The 16,469-nt window shown below is 32.9% G+C and overlaps 1 protein-coding gene across 2 annotated transcripts; it reads right to left on the bottom strand.

Moving 5' to 3' along the window:
• Nucleotides 1-1,494: 1,494 nt before the first annotated feature.
• On the bottom strand, nucleotides 1,495-12,249 carry LOC113062186 (protein starmaker-like). 2 transcript variants are annotated; one of them, XM_026231833.1, is made up of 24 exons: nucleotides 12,190-12,249; nucleotides 11,428-11,489; nucleotides 11,117-11,134; nucleotides 10,606-10,635; nucleotides 10,470-10,505; nucleotides 9,672-9,704; nucleotides 9,526-9,561; nucleotides 8,220-8,255; nucleotides 8,091-8,135; nucleotides 7,695-7,781; nucleotides 7,565-7,603; nucleotides 7,450-7,494; nucleotides 7,006-7,044; nucleotides 6,620-6,691; nucleotides 6,056-6,118; nucleotides 5,202-5,918; nucleotides 5,079-5,123; nucleotides 4,531-4,578; nucleotides 4,313-4,354; nucleotides 4,171-4,221; nucleotides 3,911-3,961; nucleotides 3,564-3,617; nucleotides 3,396-3,467; nucleotides 1,495-2,272 (listed from the first exon to the last, which is right to left on the bottom strand). In XM_026231833.1, exons 1-23 carry the CDS (start codon nucleotides 12,198-12,200, stop codon nucleotides 3,427-3,429), a joined length of 1,701 nt encoding a protein of 566 aa, XP_026087618.1. In that variant the 5' UTR covers nucleotides 12,201-12,249; the 3' UTR covers nucleotides 1,495-2,272; nucleotides 3,396-3,426. The 2 variants fall into 2 exon arrangements, with proteins under 2 accessions (XP_026087618.1, XP_026087619.1); XM_026231834.1 differs by having other exon boundaries at nucleotides 5,202-5,909.
• Nucleotides 12,250-16,469: the final 4,220 nt, after the last annotated feature.

The following is a 16,469-nucleotide window of genomic DNA, read 5'->3' as shown; positions in this document are numbered from 1 at the left end:
GATCGAGTTGTTGTTTAAACCCTCTTACGCTTTAAATTAAAGTATAATATTTCTTATTTCTTCTCGCGCCCTTCCGGCCTGTTGGGAAAGTGGGCCGCGGGGGAAGCTAATGCACTGTGAGGGTCAAGCTTCACTTGCCGTCTCCAATCTGAAACCCAGCTTTTGGTTTCATCGGCCTCCCGTAAGTTTGGGGTGACGGGAACATTTGCACACAGAGACCTGTAAGTCACGCTTGGACAGGCGGACCGTGAGCGCTTTGTTCGGAGCTGTTTAGTGGCTTTTGTCCACGGTACACCTTCCTCTTCCTCCTCATCCTCTCGTTTGTTCACCCCAGGGCCAGGTTTAGACCACCGAGGAGTAATGCGAGATTGTGTTGTGCTCCAAAGACCCTGTGGAGACACACGTGGAAACTTAACTCTTTCACTGGGTAAGGGTCAAGGAAGTCTGTTGTTAAATTTTTTTTAAAGTTAAGACATAAGAGCTTAGATAAGATTTCTTTCTCTGACTAAAATCGCTGAAAAATGATCCATTCATAAGGGCATCTGATAATGTTTAACTGTGTGCAGCCGCCTAAACTAGGCCTACCTGTTTAATTATCTGAATTGCTTGATAATACGAAATGTATACACATATAGGGCCTACAAATAAAACCACACATTATTTTATATTATACATACGTGCATACACACATTTATTTGTATATTTATTTGAGTTTATAAAACATTTATTATTAATCAAATCCAAAATCAATCAATAAATAAAAAATATATTATAATATTATCTTATTTTACTCTTTACATATATAAACTTTATACAAACTATATTTATTTCACTTTCTGCCTTGTATGTAGACTTACATATAGACTTTAATGTATATTTTATATACTAGGAGAGCAACTTTATTAATATAATATAGACTTATTCTTTATGTATACAAACTAGACAAAACCTAGTGACCTAAACCTAAATATTAAAGGTAGTTCAAACAAATTTATCCAGTTAGCCAGATGAAACGCATTCATATTTTACAATGAAGTCGTTCTGGTCCATCTGTATGAATTAATAAATCATTCTTTTTCGCTAATGATTAAAAAAAAATATAATTATGTTTATTTTTAGTTGAAATAAACCAAAAAGAGCTGGACTAAACAGCACAATAAACTGACACAGAAGTATTTGAAAAGTATTTTTGAAAATAAATTAAATAAAAATAATATGTATTACTAAGATAAAGATACAAATATCTAAAATATTTAGTTTTTTTTGTGTGTGTGTTAATTTGTATATTTGGATTGCTTAGGCCTTAGGGGATTGAGTTTTATTTATTTTAATTATTTGTTCTCTTATTTTATTTTATTTTTTGTTTTTATTATTATCATCTCGTGACTATGTTGTTGAACATTGTTGTAATTGAATTAAAAAAAGCCAGAATTAGATGCAGTTTAGTTTACACACACACAAATAAAAATAAATAAATAAAATACTCCATGGTCATTTAATTTTCTGACAACCCAGTCTTTATTAGATTTGCTCCCTGTGTACATATTAAAATGACTTCTTGTAAATCTATACAAAATTATTTTTTTGACAGTTTTCAGAGCAATCTGTGCTCTTACATTGCTAGTTTATTAGTATTCCTCCACAGAGACATAGACATCAGAGATTCTATCAAAAATTGTCTGTACAGTCTCAAATCATCGGGTGGGCAGAAAATATCTAATTCTGTGACATTTCAGGCCGGCGTTTATCTGAGAGCAAGAGGGAAGGTTCTCCTTGCAGCAGCTGCAGTCTTTCAGTGTCAAGGATGGGGACATCATGTGGACAAACCAATGGAACCATTGCAGGTTTGATGGATCAACATTTTCTCCAGACCCGAATCGTGTAGCTTTCTCAGAATTCCTTCTGTTAGTTCTACTCTCTAAGTTCAATGTGTCACTCGAAAACAAAATATATTTAGGCCCTACGCAAACAGACAAGTGCATGAGATACACAATTCAAGAAGCTCACTGTTCATCATGCATTTCCATCTATTAAAATTAATATATCAAACGATACAAAAGTTCTAGAATTAGGACAAAGTTATCAAATGGAATGTACAGCGAACAGCCAAATAATTTAATCTGCATCCCAGAACCCTTAGAAAGGAACCTTCACCATATGAGAGAGAGAGAGAAAGGACGAGAGGAACATGTCAATGTGTTTTAATGGGATGTGAAACTCTGGTTATCTTGACTGTCTCGGGTGGTTCTTTTTACGTTTCTCCAGGAAAAATCTGCAGTGAGACACAAAAATCATATAGTGAATATAACAGTTATTCAGTTATATCAGTTATTATGTCTTAAAAGTTTTTTTTTGTTTTTTTTTGTCTTTTGTTGTTTTCTTTGTTGAACAATAGCTCTGTTCCAAAACCAAGTGTGCTGCCTACCTAGACGGCATTTTAAGGCATCATAGGTGAACTTCCAATGCACCATACATGCTTGAGTCAAATTTTAAATATAGGCTACTTTATGCTAGGACATCAGTGACGTCATGAAGGTTGTTGTTATTGGGGCAGTAACACCGCGAGACTCCAGAGGGCGATACAGGTGACTTCAAATGTCTGTGTTGGGTATGTCATCCACCTTATTTTGGAACACAGAACTAAGCCAGTTTGCAATATAATGGAGCACAATGTTTGATGTGTATAAATGACTCGCATCTAAATTTCTTTATCCACAAATATAAAGAGGCATTGAAAAAGACTTTGCTCATTTTAAGACAGAAATAGGTCACTGTAAAAGATTATTGTGATTTTAACAGTAAAATACAACAGTAAAAACCTGTTAATTGGTTATCAGTAAGTTTCCATACTATATATGGTGAATAACTGTAATTATATTTAATGTAATTTTACAGTAAAAAAGTTATACATATTTTTAAGTGAAAAAAAAAGTAATTGTACAATTTACAGTGGAAAAACTGTAAATTGTCATTCCAATAATTCCCTGCATGAAACTTCATATTTTATGGGGTTTTTTTCATTGAAATAACTGTTTCTTCTTAGTTTTGTCTTATCAGTTGTGTACATTAGAGTTTTATCTTGCATAAAATAGTGTTAAATTACTGTTTATTGTATTATTCCAGTTTCATGTGTGTTAACATGATGGTGTTTAGTGTTTGACTAAAGTGAATGACACTGTGCACCTTCTATATATTAATATACAAAAAAAAACAAAGTTCTAGGTATGATTACTTTTCACAGTGTCACTCAAGACATCAGATTAAGTAATCAGAGACAACAGGGTAAGAGACAGACACTTTTATGACAACTGTAAGAATAGAAATGTGAAATGTGTTGTCTTTATAAACATAAATGAAGGCCTATGTAAAGCTTCTAATATGTGATTATGTGATACCTGTTACAGTGTTTTTGTAGAGTCCTGGCCGCTAGGAGCTTGGCATAGGGGTTTTGCTGCCATCATCTGATCCTGAAGAAGTGAGGAACAGATATTAGAATGTATAAAATTCTCCTCTGACCTCCCATTTCCTGAAAAGTAAGTATTTTAAGCACAATCATTTATTACCTTGTGTTGTGTCATCAAGATGATCTGGTTCATCAGGGGTTTTAGAAGCAGCTTCTGTTAAAAAAAAAAAAAAACAATTATAAAAAAAATAGGATGTGACAAGTGTAATCATTGTTCATTTATTTATTTTTTTAAATCAGAAGTCAGAGTTTTAAGTGTGAAATCAAATAAAATGTATTTGAAACAAAATGATGTACATGTCTGTACTTGGCAGACACGCATTGCTAGTGCCAGATCTACACTCTTACTGTATCACTGTATCTGTTCAGTTTGTGTCTCATAAGGAATTCTGGAAGAAAAATCTGAGACCAATATGATGTGAGGAGGCAAATGAGTGAGTGACGTACCTGTGCCGTCTTCAACCCTGACTTCATCATCATGGGCATCAGTGTCGTCATCTAGATAGAAAGAGGCATGTGAAAGAATTGTGGCAGCTTACAATTCACAATTTCCAATCAGAGAGTAACAGGTAACAAACTACTTTTACAATCATTCATGTCTTTAGCACAAATGGTGTGAGTTGTGTCCCAAAAATAAAACACTTAGGGTGTGTTCAAAAGCAGTAGTAAAGCTGATGTTAACTCGAGATGAAGTGCTATGAATGTACCGTCTGCAGCGTCATGGCTGTCTGCATCAGTGTTTTCATCAGTGTGTTCCTCTAGAGACGGAAAGAAATTGAAAGAAGATGCATTTACTCTTTTTTTTACATGACAAAGTCTTCATTCTTACTTAACTGAGCTCATATTTACCGTTTGATGTTGTAACATCTGTTGAGTGATTGTCATGGTCGTCTAGAAGAAGATAAAGAAAAATACTGCATCAATTTCATCTGGTCTTAACACGTTTTAGTGACACTATATCTCACAATTGGGACTTTATATCTGAAACTTTGACTTTATATCTCACAATATGATTTTATATGGCAATATATAAAATGAAAATATATAAATGATGTGGTTTGTCTTACCGCTGGAGTCAGATTCATTTGTCTCTACTGATGCACCGTCAGGAGACTCTGTAGGTTTAGACAATCATAAATTAGAAATTCCCAGCTTTTTTCTATAACAGTGCAGACTGCCTGTGAATTTATATCTACCGAAGCCCCCTTTGTTTATTTATTTTTCTAATTCACAGTGACTTTATATCTTCATTTATGACTTCATGTCTTGTAATTATGACAGTAACACTTTATTTTAAGGACCAACTATTAACTAGTTGCTTATTAGCATTACTAGCATGTTGGCTGTTGATTAATATTTATAAAGCACTTATTAATGCCTTATTGTGCATGGCCATATTTTAGTTCTCTTAATTCTTCCCCATACCTAAACTTAAAAACTACCTTATTAACCATTAATAAACAGCAATTTTGGTGTTTGTACAGGGAAAACTATTAGTTAATGCTGAATATGTGTTCCCTATACCATATATATCTGCAATAATAACTTAATATCTCATAGTATTACTTCATCAAAATGTGAAGGTCTATGGTCTTCCATATTTATCAGTAAATACCTTGTTTCTCCTTTTCCACGCTGGATTCATTGTCTTCATCAGTTTCTGGAGGCATAAAAACATTAATCAGTTGATAGATATTGTGGTTTAATTAATGTAAAACGTGAAGGCTTGAATGTTTACCTTCCCCTCCTGTTTCTGAGCTGTCTGTGTTGCTGTCAGAGCTTTCAGTGTCTGTGGACTCTGTGCTGTTCTTCTCTTTGTCCTGCTCTTTATCTTTGCTGTCAGTGTCCGAGTCTGATTTTGAGTCCAGACTGGAGCTGTCAGACTCAGGTTTGTCTTCCTGTTTGTCTTCTGTCATTTCCTCCAGGGGACTTTCGTCAGACTGACTGGCTGTGGCATCTTCTTTTGAGGTGGTGTCTTCCTTGTCCTGTTGGTCAGGTTTGGATTCGTCCTCTTTATCTTTTCCCTCATCGCTATCGCTGTCCGTCTCATTGGTGTCCTCCTTCTCTTTGGCATCCTTCTCACTGTCTCCATCGTCTTCAGTGTCTTTAGTGTCGCTGCTGTCCTTGTCTTTGTCCTCAGCGCTGTCCTTGGCGTCTGCTGCATCGGGGGAATCTGCTGTGTCTTGATCGCTGCTGGTGTCCTGGTCTTTCTCTTTCTTCTCCGTGCTGTCGGTGTCTTTCGATTCTGAATCCTGTTCTTTGGAGTCGTCAGAAACTTTCACCTCATCAGTGTCTGAGTCGCTGTCTGTGTCGCTTTTGTCTGGCTTCTCAGAGGTTTCTCGACCCTCGTCTTCTGAGTCTTTACTGGAGTCATCGCTGGTATCTTTCTCCTCTTTCTCGCCACTCTTTTCATCTAAGTTGCCATCTGTTTTGTCTTTGTCAGAATCTGCTGAAGCTTTCATTATTATATATCATTAACTGACATAAATCGTTATAATTACAAGCAAAATAAATACTAATAAAAGAATGACAAAAAAGGACTAAGCGATATGTTTTTTTTATGAGCAAAAATTAGACAGAATTTAGGCTCACCATCAGAGTCTTGCTGCTCATCTGTGTCTGAAGAATCCTTGTCAGAGGAATCATCTGTGTCTTCTTCATCAGAGCAAAACCACAAGTGTTATTAGTAACGAAACTAACCTCTAACTACAGGCTAAATCAGACAGGATCATTATTTCAAAGAAAATATGTATATTTTTAAATATATATATATATATATATATATATATATATATATATATATATATATATATAATTATTATTATTTTTTTTTTTTAAGAAAAGTTTAAGGTAAAATACTAGAAAAAAAAAAAAAAAAATATATATATATATATATATATATATATATATATATATATATATATATATATATATATATAAATGTATATTTATATATATGTGTGTGTGTGTGTGTATATATTATAAATTCTAAAAACCATAACAATTACTAAAATTCTGATAAAAAAAGCAGAAAATCTACAAATAAAAACTAATTCAACATATGACTAAATACTATAAAAGTATATGAATAATGCTAAATCAATACTGATTTGGCACCGTTTGATTTCAAATATTTTCTGCAGTGATTTTAAATACCTTTAGAGGATTTATTTGCATCATCAGGTGCATCATCAGAATCTTTCTTTTCCACACTAGCAGAATCCCCATCTGAAAAAAACATTCATATGCCAGCATTGTTTCAGAAGAATATATCATTTTGCAGTGAGAAAGGACTGTGCCAAGAAGGACGTGTTGCTGTAACAATGTTTCTGTTCCACAATGTTAACAGAGTTCCTGCTCCTCACCCTAACCATTAACTACCACCAGAGGGGAACGCTGGCTTGATAAGAATGATTGAAGGCCCACGCTCAAGCCGAACATTAACCCTCAAATCTGATTGGTTGTTATGACTGTTGTTCAGTAATCAACTAGGATGTTGCTACAGGAACATGTTCTGCTTTTGAAGCATGAGAAATCTCTACCTGAGCCATCTGAATCAGTGTCTGCCTTTTCATCCGTGTCTGTGAAGCAGAGGTTTAATAGTGAGACAGTACATCATAATGTATCACACACACACACACACATACACTCACACACACAAACTTGGGAATATAAGAGGGAGTTTCAATTTAGAAATTCTTGTTTTTTAATTGAACGCGTTGACCCTGAAATTATTTTTCTGCCTTTATTTACTTTGTGATGTGCTTTTTTTTTTCAGTTTTATGTTTATTTAAAATTTTCATCTAATATTTATTTATATTTTATTTAACTTCATTTCAATTATCAAGAATATTTAAACATATATTTTTAGAAAACAATAAAAATTGGTCATTTTAGTTAACTTTTAGACCACTGGTAAATAATGACAAAATCGTTTTACTATTCACACACAAATGTGTCTTTTTTCAGTAAGTGTGTTTGTTTACCTGTAGATTCCTCTTCTTTTGAATGTGTATCAACATCATCTGCATCTGAAATATTATATGACATATTTAAATTGACTTAATGAGGCAATCTGATTTGACATGTGATCTCTCATACCTTTGCTGTCCTCTGCTGATGGTTTCTCATTGTTCTCATCTGCAGTAGATAAAGGAACGTCCTTCACTATAAATATTTTGCACACGTGCATTCTGTATCTTATGAAAAAAGATATTTGGCCTTCACCCACCTGAATCGCCTGTCTTCTGCTGCGATGCGTCTGTGTCTGTATTAGTGTCTGTGTCTTTTTCAGTGTCACTATCAGTATCTGTTGTGTCTGATAAAGAAATTAAAATCAAAAATATAAGTGCATAACAAATATATGTTTTTGCAGTTGACTCCCGCTATTTTTAGGAAATTATATATTTGAATGGGATGCATGTCTTTTATAGTTTTTATTATTTTAATCAGGTAGTCTTTACAAAAAATACATGTCAGTATATTGGTTGTTATAGGGAAATCACACATGGAGAGTAACATGTTTAAGGCCTTTTTTAAAATAATTGATGGATGCATTTTCACAATTGTATGAAACAACTTGTTGCATTGTTGTTGTGTGTTAAGGAAACTGATGCACAGGTTGTACCTATCGAATCTGGGCCGCTGGTGGCTTCATCCAGTGTTTTGTCACCTGAAATGGGTTGAGCTGTTAATTTGGGCAATACTTCACTTAAAACATCTCAAACAAAAGTGAAAGCCATGAGATGAGTCTTACTGTTTGTGTCGGATATGTCAGGAGCACCATCAACCTCTTTAAAAAGAAACAACATTTGTAGTAAAGAAAATTATGCAAGTGAAGAGTTAATTTCTTCATGTCTATGTCATTGTTGTCATCATAAAATGAGTTTCATTCCTTAACATGCATGCTAATGTGTAAGCATTTAAGTTTAAGCTATGGAAACTTTTCCACAACTTCTTATTTCACTATTATGACTTTTTTTCTCGCTGTTTTGAGTTTATATCAGATAAACTTGCAATGCTAAAAGAAAAGACTTAATTGTGAATTAAAAAGTCGCAATTACCTCATTTTTAATTCATGTTTGATTTATTTATTTTAATGTTAAAAAACAGAAGCCTGAGAACAGAGTTGTCAATTGCGAAATGTAAACTTGTAATTGAAAGAAATCACAATTGTGAAATAAAAAATTGCAATTACCTTACTTATTCTTTATTCTTTTTATTTTTAATTATATAAAAAAATTATAATTTGCAATTGCAAGAAATAAACACAATTCTGAGAAAAAAAAAGTTAGAATTGGGAGATATAAACTCTCAATTGTGAAAAAGTAAGAATTGTGAGATAAAAAGTCGCTACATATAATAACTAAACACAAAAATGTTATGGTATTAGTACACTTAGTTTACAATATCAACAAAGACCAAAGATCACCATCCTTTTTATAAATTAACTGATTATCATTCATTCATTCATTCATTCATTCATGAATATTTGGTGCTTTCTGTCTTGTTATCATGACATTATTCAGGAAAGATAGACACTTATAGACAGCTTTGAGCTGCAAAAAATTTATATTCTAACTCATTATTTTGCCCTGTTTTCAGAACAAATATTTACACATTCCTCAACATTCATGCTTGGAATAAAATGACTTGAGGTATTAAGTCTTATTTTATGAAGAATTTATCAAATTTAGTTTATTCTTTAAAAAGCAGAGTGACCAAGCTTTTAAATGTAAATTCACTTAATTTTAAGCATTAACTTGAAATAGTTGTGTTTAATCATTACGATTAAACAAAAGCCTGTTTCCACTCATCTTTTTTTTCCTGTTGACTCACTGTCTCCTGATTTGTAATCTAATGCCAGTTCTTCTAGTTCACTGATGCTGAACACACAGCAGTTAAACATTAATCAGTGTGTTATCATCACACTCATTCATATGTAATCTTGAAGTCAGTGCTTTCTGTTGGCACAAAGCTGTGCTTCAGCGGTCAGGTCATGGTTTCTTTCTTTCTTTCTTTCTTTTATGTCCTGTATATCTAGACTCTTGATGCCAACTGACCTGGTTTTTCAGTGGTGTCAGATGAGTCACTGGGAACTGAAATCAAAGAGAATTATTAGCACAGTGTGATAACGTCACTTTGTGTTCGTTATCTGTTTTGGGTTCAGCTCAGACTGCCTTTGGAGGATCTAGAAAGTGTTTCTTACCTCCTTGTTTCTCTGCTGAGTCTTCTGTAGTTCCTGTTTAAAAAACATTTTTCCAAAGTTACTTTAATTTTAGTTTTAGCCATTTTGTTTTGAACTTTAAAGTAAAACTTTAAAAATAGCAACATTTCTAATTAAAGTTTTCATTTAGGTTTTAATTAAGTTAATACTTTTTAGTCACTTTTCATGCACCTTTATAATTTTTATTAGTGTTTTTAATACTTATATTTATTTCAGTTTTAGTAATTTCACTAATTCAAATTCTATTTCAGTTAGTGTCCAAGGTAATGTCTAATTAAAATATTTTTAGTTTTTTTTATCTAATATCTGTTATTTTATATTCTTTCAGCTTTATTACAATTAATGAAAAAGTTGTCATAGTTTTTAATAATATTTAATTATAATATTTATTAGTTTTTATTAACACTGACAACATTATCTGTCTAAATTTTGACATTCAAATTAAGTTCATATCCATTTTATTTTACTTATAAATATTTTTTGTTTGTTTATCTTTGATTTTATTGCAGTTTTAGTCATTTTAGCACTTTATTCTATTATTTCCAATATATAATGTTTTTTTTTTAATTGAAAAAAAAAATGTATTTTTTTTATATCTGCTTTATTTCTTTTAATGATTTTATAATGTTTCTTTTTTTTTTTGCTTTACATTAACAAACACTGCTGTTTGTCTGGATCTTAATGTTAAAATTCAAGTTAACGTCTATCTTATATTAGTTTTTTCCACGGTTTAAATAACTCATTTTACAGTGAGATGTGACCTGTATCAACCAGACCAACCTGAGTCTCCATTTCCAGGGAGAGAAGTTGGAGGAGCTGAAAAAAGAGAGAAAAACATGTTTTTTAAATGAACTGGAAACCCTTCTATGGTGAATTAATTTAGGCAGAAATATAGCTCAAATTCATTGCACCTTACCACTGAGTATCCTTAGGGCAGCAGCCGCCTCTGAGATTATAACATGAAGTCAGAACAAAACACAATCAGTCACATAAACCAGATAATATTCATTGAGAACCAGATACTTTTTGTCCTCTTTATAACTATTCTGCCTGCCCAGAGAATGTATAGAGCTTATAGAGCTATAAAATCAATGTGCAAAGCAATCATTTGAAAGAATCTGTTGAGAAATGACTTCATATTGAGATCTCTGATGTTTAATTGCAGGCATTGCTGAAATCTCTTCTGAAACTCTCAAGGAGACACATATGAGATTACTGGGGCCTTTTTCTAAGGAAATGTAAGTCTAATTTCATCCCCTTTCTGTTTAAGAGATTAAAAGGGATTTTTCTGTCTATAATGACTTTCTTGAACAATTGTAGTCGTGCAATGCAGTTCATTCTTCTTACACAGCTCATGCATTCAGAGGCAATAAGTAAGTAATAGTTTGCATTATTAATATTAATGTGTATAAAAGACACATTCTTACCATCATTATCCGTTCCATCTGTATCAAAACAAAAGACAAGACAGTCAGTTAGTGGTGTGAGAGCACTGAGCTGTAAGAGTCCTATATCTCCTATAGAGGCCCAGCACAGGTGAACAGAACTCTTTTGTGTTCGGTGAAGGGCTCTGATTACAGTCTCATTATAGTGAGGCACTAAATGCTTCGTGTTACTTAGAAAGGAGAGCTGGTGCATTTCACTGATGATAATTTAGGGATCCGGGGTGATCTGGTATTTATGTAAGCTATATGTGTGAAATGTAATGAAGTCAGATATACAGAGTAAGTTTCTTTACCCTTTATTGGTGCAGAAATCGAGACACCCACTAATGCAAAGATCAACGGAGCAACCAGCGTCCTATAACGAGACAAAAAAAAAAAAAAAAAAATTCACAAAAAAAGACACAAAAATCTCTAAATTTATAATGATATAAAAATATTGAAAATTATTATATATATATATGTATATGTAAATTTTATGGAATGTTTATTACTTATTGATTTGTCATTTAAACTAATATATTATAAAATATATAATATATTATTTATTATATATATATATATATATATATTATATATATATAATTATTGTAAGGATTTCCAATTTTTATAAACAAATTAGTAAATAATTCAACATTTTTATAAATATTTATAGCAAGAAAAAAAAAAGTTGATTATAAGAAATGACGACCATCCTTGATGCACAAATATTTCCTGTTTCCTGTTGGGTAACGCCATCATTTTTTATCACACAATTAAACATCTTCTGTCATTTCAAATCATAGATAAAATCAGTCCTTTTAATTTATTCAGAACTTTTTTTCACACATCGAATAGCTGGTAAACTTTCATTTAGATACAGACATTGCACAAATGTAAAGTGGTTAACTTTTTCCAGAGTTAGCCTTCATCAATATCAGTTATTATCCATCATGTTTGCATATTTCCTTGTGATTCCTTCATATAGCATATGCATGTTTTATTAATGTAAAACATTGCACCACAAGAAGATTAAAGCAGGCCAGATGAATGAAAGTAAAGGAGAGACTTGTACTCACCGGGACAGCATTGCAATAGGACTGAAACGCAGTGAGAGATTGGTGCAGGTGATGCAGGTCTGAAGCCTGAGTGGAGCCGCTCTCAGATCTTTTATACCCTCTGTGCTTCCTGGCCTCTGAGGGGGCGGAGCCAAAGACAGAGGCGTTACATGAGAACCTCCAAATTTCCTCTCATTAGAAGAGGGTTATGAAGTCAGGCCGTCCTACTATTATTTGTGTTTTCAAACAGTCTTTGTTTAATAGAGTAGATCTGTGTCTCTGTCTCAATGGGTCCCGCTGCTCCTTTGTGATTCTCTCCGGACGTTTGATTTAGTCGATCTGAGGTGTTCTTCTGGGAAAGGGTTGCTGGGCAGGACACGCTCATGGTTTTTGTGTCTTTATTTATTATATATGGCACAGAAAGATCAGTTCTGTTAGGCAAACAGTGGAAAAGAGGTGCATCCGATTACATTTGGATTTCTTTAATGCATGTCTTAGTGTTTGAACAATGATTGCTGGTGTTACGTCAGGGATGTTTAGGGTAGGATGGGCTGTTGTGAAGCTGCCGGGGTGTGCAGTGGGGTTTCTAGAGCCCATCTTGGTTACTAAATTAGTGAAAATATTTAGCGAGTTACAAAACGTATAAACAACACACAATCATAGCCATGTGGCTTGTGTTCCTGTTTGGTTAATTGGTTCTTGTTGTTGTTGTTATTTCAGTATTTGTTTGTTTAGTGATATATTTGTTCATTTAGTGAACTGTGCTATTTGTGTACTAAGCATTTTTATGTTTGATTACATAGTCTGTAAAGTAATCTTAAATTATAAAAAAATGCATTTATTGTGCAGTTTACTATTATTATTATTATTATTATTTAGTGATATATATATATATATATATATATATATATATATATATTTTTTTTTTTTATTTGTATATATATATATATTTATTTGTATAGTCTGTAAGGTAATGTTAATTTAAATTACATATATATTTTTTTATTTTTTATTTTTCTTAATTGCTTAGTCTGCAAGGTAGTCTTAATTTAAATTATTAATAAAGAATAGTTTTTTTTTTTAAATTTACTATGCAGTTTGTGTATTTATTTATTTACATAGTAAGGTAATCTTAATTGAAACTATTATTAAAAAATATATATTTACTATGCAGTGTATTTATTTATTTACTTACATAGTCTGTAAGGTAATCTTAATTACAGTTATGTTTAATTACAATACATTTTATTTATTTGTTTGCCAATTCTGTAAGGCAGTCTTATTTTTGTGGTATTTTATATTTCTTCATTCATTCATATATATATATATATATATATATATATATATATATATATATACTGTATATATGTATGTGAATTCCTTTTTTAATTGATTTACTTTTTAGTTTATACTTTAACCATTGAGGTGAATAGTCATGAAAATGTAAACTGGCTTAATGTGGTTTTGGAAACAGAAATAACCTGAGAAAAAGACAACGGTCAGTAAACTTGTGGCTCGGTTTGGCCTGGAAAAGCTTGAGTTTCTCCACGATGGCCGCTGTGCCGAGAGCCACTGTTCTGCGCACAAAGCCTCTTTGTTTCTCCATTGAGAAATTTATTGAGCTTAAAAAACATCCTTGTTGAGAAGTAAAGCACATATTCCCGTTAAAGGTTAATCATTCGTCTTTTTCTTCACACATCCATTCACATTCAACAAGCCACTGACGCATCAAAGCAGCTTTAGGTATGTTTTTATATGCAAACGATCGGGATAATCAGTTCAGTTTTAGTACTGGATGTAAATGGGGTTTTGTTGAGGAAATGAGTGAGCTGCACAGGTGCTAAATGTCCCTCTGTATGTTCGTGGCCTTTCTAAAGGATCCTGGGGTTTCCCTGCTGCTCTTTTGAGATAAGCTTAGATTCTTCAGAAAGTGTGAGAGCGGGACAGCTTTCAGATGGGTAGTTATGACATCAGTACTTGCTAAATTGGGAAACTTGTATCTTTGTAAAAAAAAAAAAAAGCCATTTGAAGTGTACACTTGAGCACTTTTACCCATGTAGTCAACAAAAAGTCCTGAGGTATCATGGGAAACTGATAATCCATCAGATCTCAAGATGACATTCCCCTGAAACATGTAGTGAGAATCACGTCACGTGTGTGCCATTTCTTGACTTTTCTTTTCACTAAAAATAGTTGGTGTAGTTTAATTTTTCTGTTTTCCCCCCTTCCTTCCATCCTTCATTTTTCTTCCTTCCATTTTACCTTTTTTATTTTTCCTTCCTTCATTTCTTCTTTAATTTTCCTTCATTCCTCCCTCTTCCTTTCCTCATCCCTTCATTTGTTGTACTTTCTTATTTTTTCTTCTTTCTGTTTCTCTCCATTCTTCCTTCCTTTCTTAATTTTTCTTCCTTCTGTTTTGCTCCTTTCTTTCTTTTTCCTTCCTCCCTTCCCTATTCCATTAATGTTTTCTTCTCTGTCTTCTGTCCTCCTTCCCTTCCTTTCTTAATAGTTCTTTCTTCATTTCGTTCCCCTCCCTTCTTCCCCCTTTCATTTTTCTTCCTTCCATTTCCATTCTTTTTCATTTATCTTTCCTTTCACTCTCCATCACTTTTTAATGGATTCCTTCCATCCTTCCCTCATCTGCTGCCCATACTTCCTCCCTTCCTTCCTTTCCCTCTTCCATCCATCCATCCATCCTGTTGGTGTATTAGTGATGCAGGTGCTGTGGCCTCTCTGTTGATCTGCGCAGGGAACTGAAAGGTTGTAGGTTCAAACCTGAGGAGTTCTGAACCATTATGTCTTTGATTAAGGCACTTTAACTCAGGCTGCTTCCAGTGGATAGTCCCTGGCAATTTCGATAAAAGCATTAAATAATCTAACAATTTTATTTATTTAAACATGATTTTCCTATCATTGACCTGCATTCGTCCTCATTTCCATCTGCTCTCTCTCTCTCTCTCTCTCTCTCCATCTTGTTAAGATCTCATGACCAGTGATCCAGGACGAATGTGAGATCAGCACGTCTAAGCAAATGACCCGCTGACCTGTTAAACTCTCTCACAGGGTCCTGTAAAACTCAAATGAGCCTATTGTGACCATCTCTGACTGTGCCTGCCTGCCACTTCTGTTCCCCACTTTTGCATTAAATATATATATAAATGCCATTGTTTTTTTTTTTTTTCATTTAAAGAATATTGAGGATGTCTTTTGTTTGGTGCTTTTTGTTTAACAAGAGAGAATAATAAAGAGAGACTTTATCGTATAGTGGTGGCGTAGCAGTTTTAGTTATGTCACTTTTTCCAGAAGCTTCCACTAAGAAACACAGTTTTTTTTAAAACACAGGGTACAGAAGGTCAGTTAAACATGCAGGGCTCAGTAACATCCTACGGCATTGTGTGAGCTTTAAATTTAGATGACATTTCTGTGGACAGCGGCCGGTGATCATTGAAATTCTGTGTCAGTCACCTAAATCCAACCACTAGCTTTTAAACACTGCTGTTTTTACTCCGCAAACAAAGACAAGGACGACTAGAAGCTGATGCTACTTGCTTAGTTTGTAGACATTCCTTCACATTTTGAAGAAGTATTTCCTTAAGAAACATTTGAGATCAACACATACATTTGATTTATAAAGCAACATTTCATGCATATTATTTAAGAATATATATATTAAATATATATTAAATAACACAACACAAACTATATACTGTTGCCAAAACCTTACAGAACTACTGAAAAATACATACATAAATAATAATTGTTTATTATTATTATTATACAAATAGTAATAATATAAAGCAAAATAAAAATGAACAAATAAATAAATGCATTTGAATAATCACAAAAGTAATGCTTTAAATTATTTGTTTTACACTAGTCATATACATAACACACACACACACACACATGATACAAAAAACTAAAAAAAAATAATATAATAGTTTTTTTTATCTTTTAATTTTTGCATACTTGTATTACATATTGTTGTTTTGAAATAATAATTGGTATATTATATAATCATGCATGAACATCACGTTTGACATCACACTTGTTAATTGTATAATTGCTCATGATTGAGCTTCCTATATCGAATATTGTAGTATTCTAAGGTGTTGCTAAGGTCTTTTTGATAGTTGCTAGGTGCTTTTGTCCTGTATTGGTTCATGTATAACTCGAGGCCTTCCTTCATTGTGTGTCTATTGCATTCTTTTCACCTGTTTTGTTGTCCAGCAGGTGAAAATGCGGAGTCAGACCACTTAATAAAACAACAGCACAGCTCTTCACGCACGTTTTATTTCTTT

The sequence above is a fragment of the Carassius auratus genome, chromosome 44, assembly GCF_003368295.1.
Source record: "Carassius auratus strain Wakin chromosome 44, ASM336829v1, whole genome shotgun sequence".
In the NCBI taxonomy this organism is placed as follows: Eukaryota; Metazoa; Chordata; class Actinopteri; order Cypriniformes; family Cyprinidae; genus Carassius; species Carassius auratus.
This window is presented reverse-complemented; position numbering and strand designations above follow the sequence as displayed.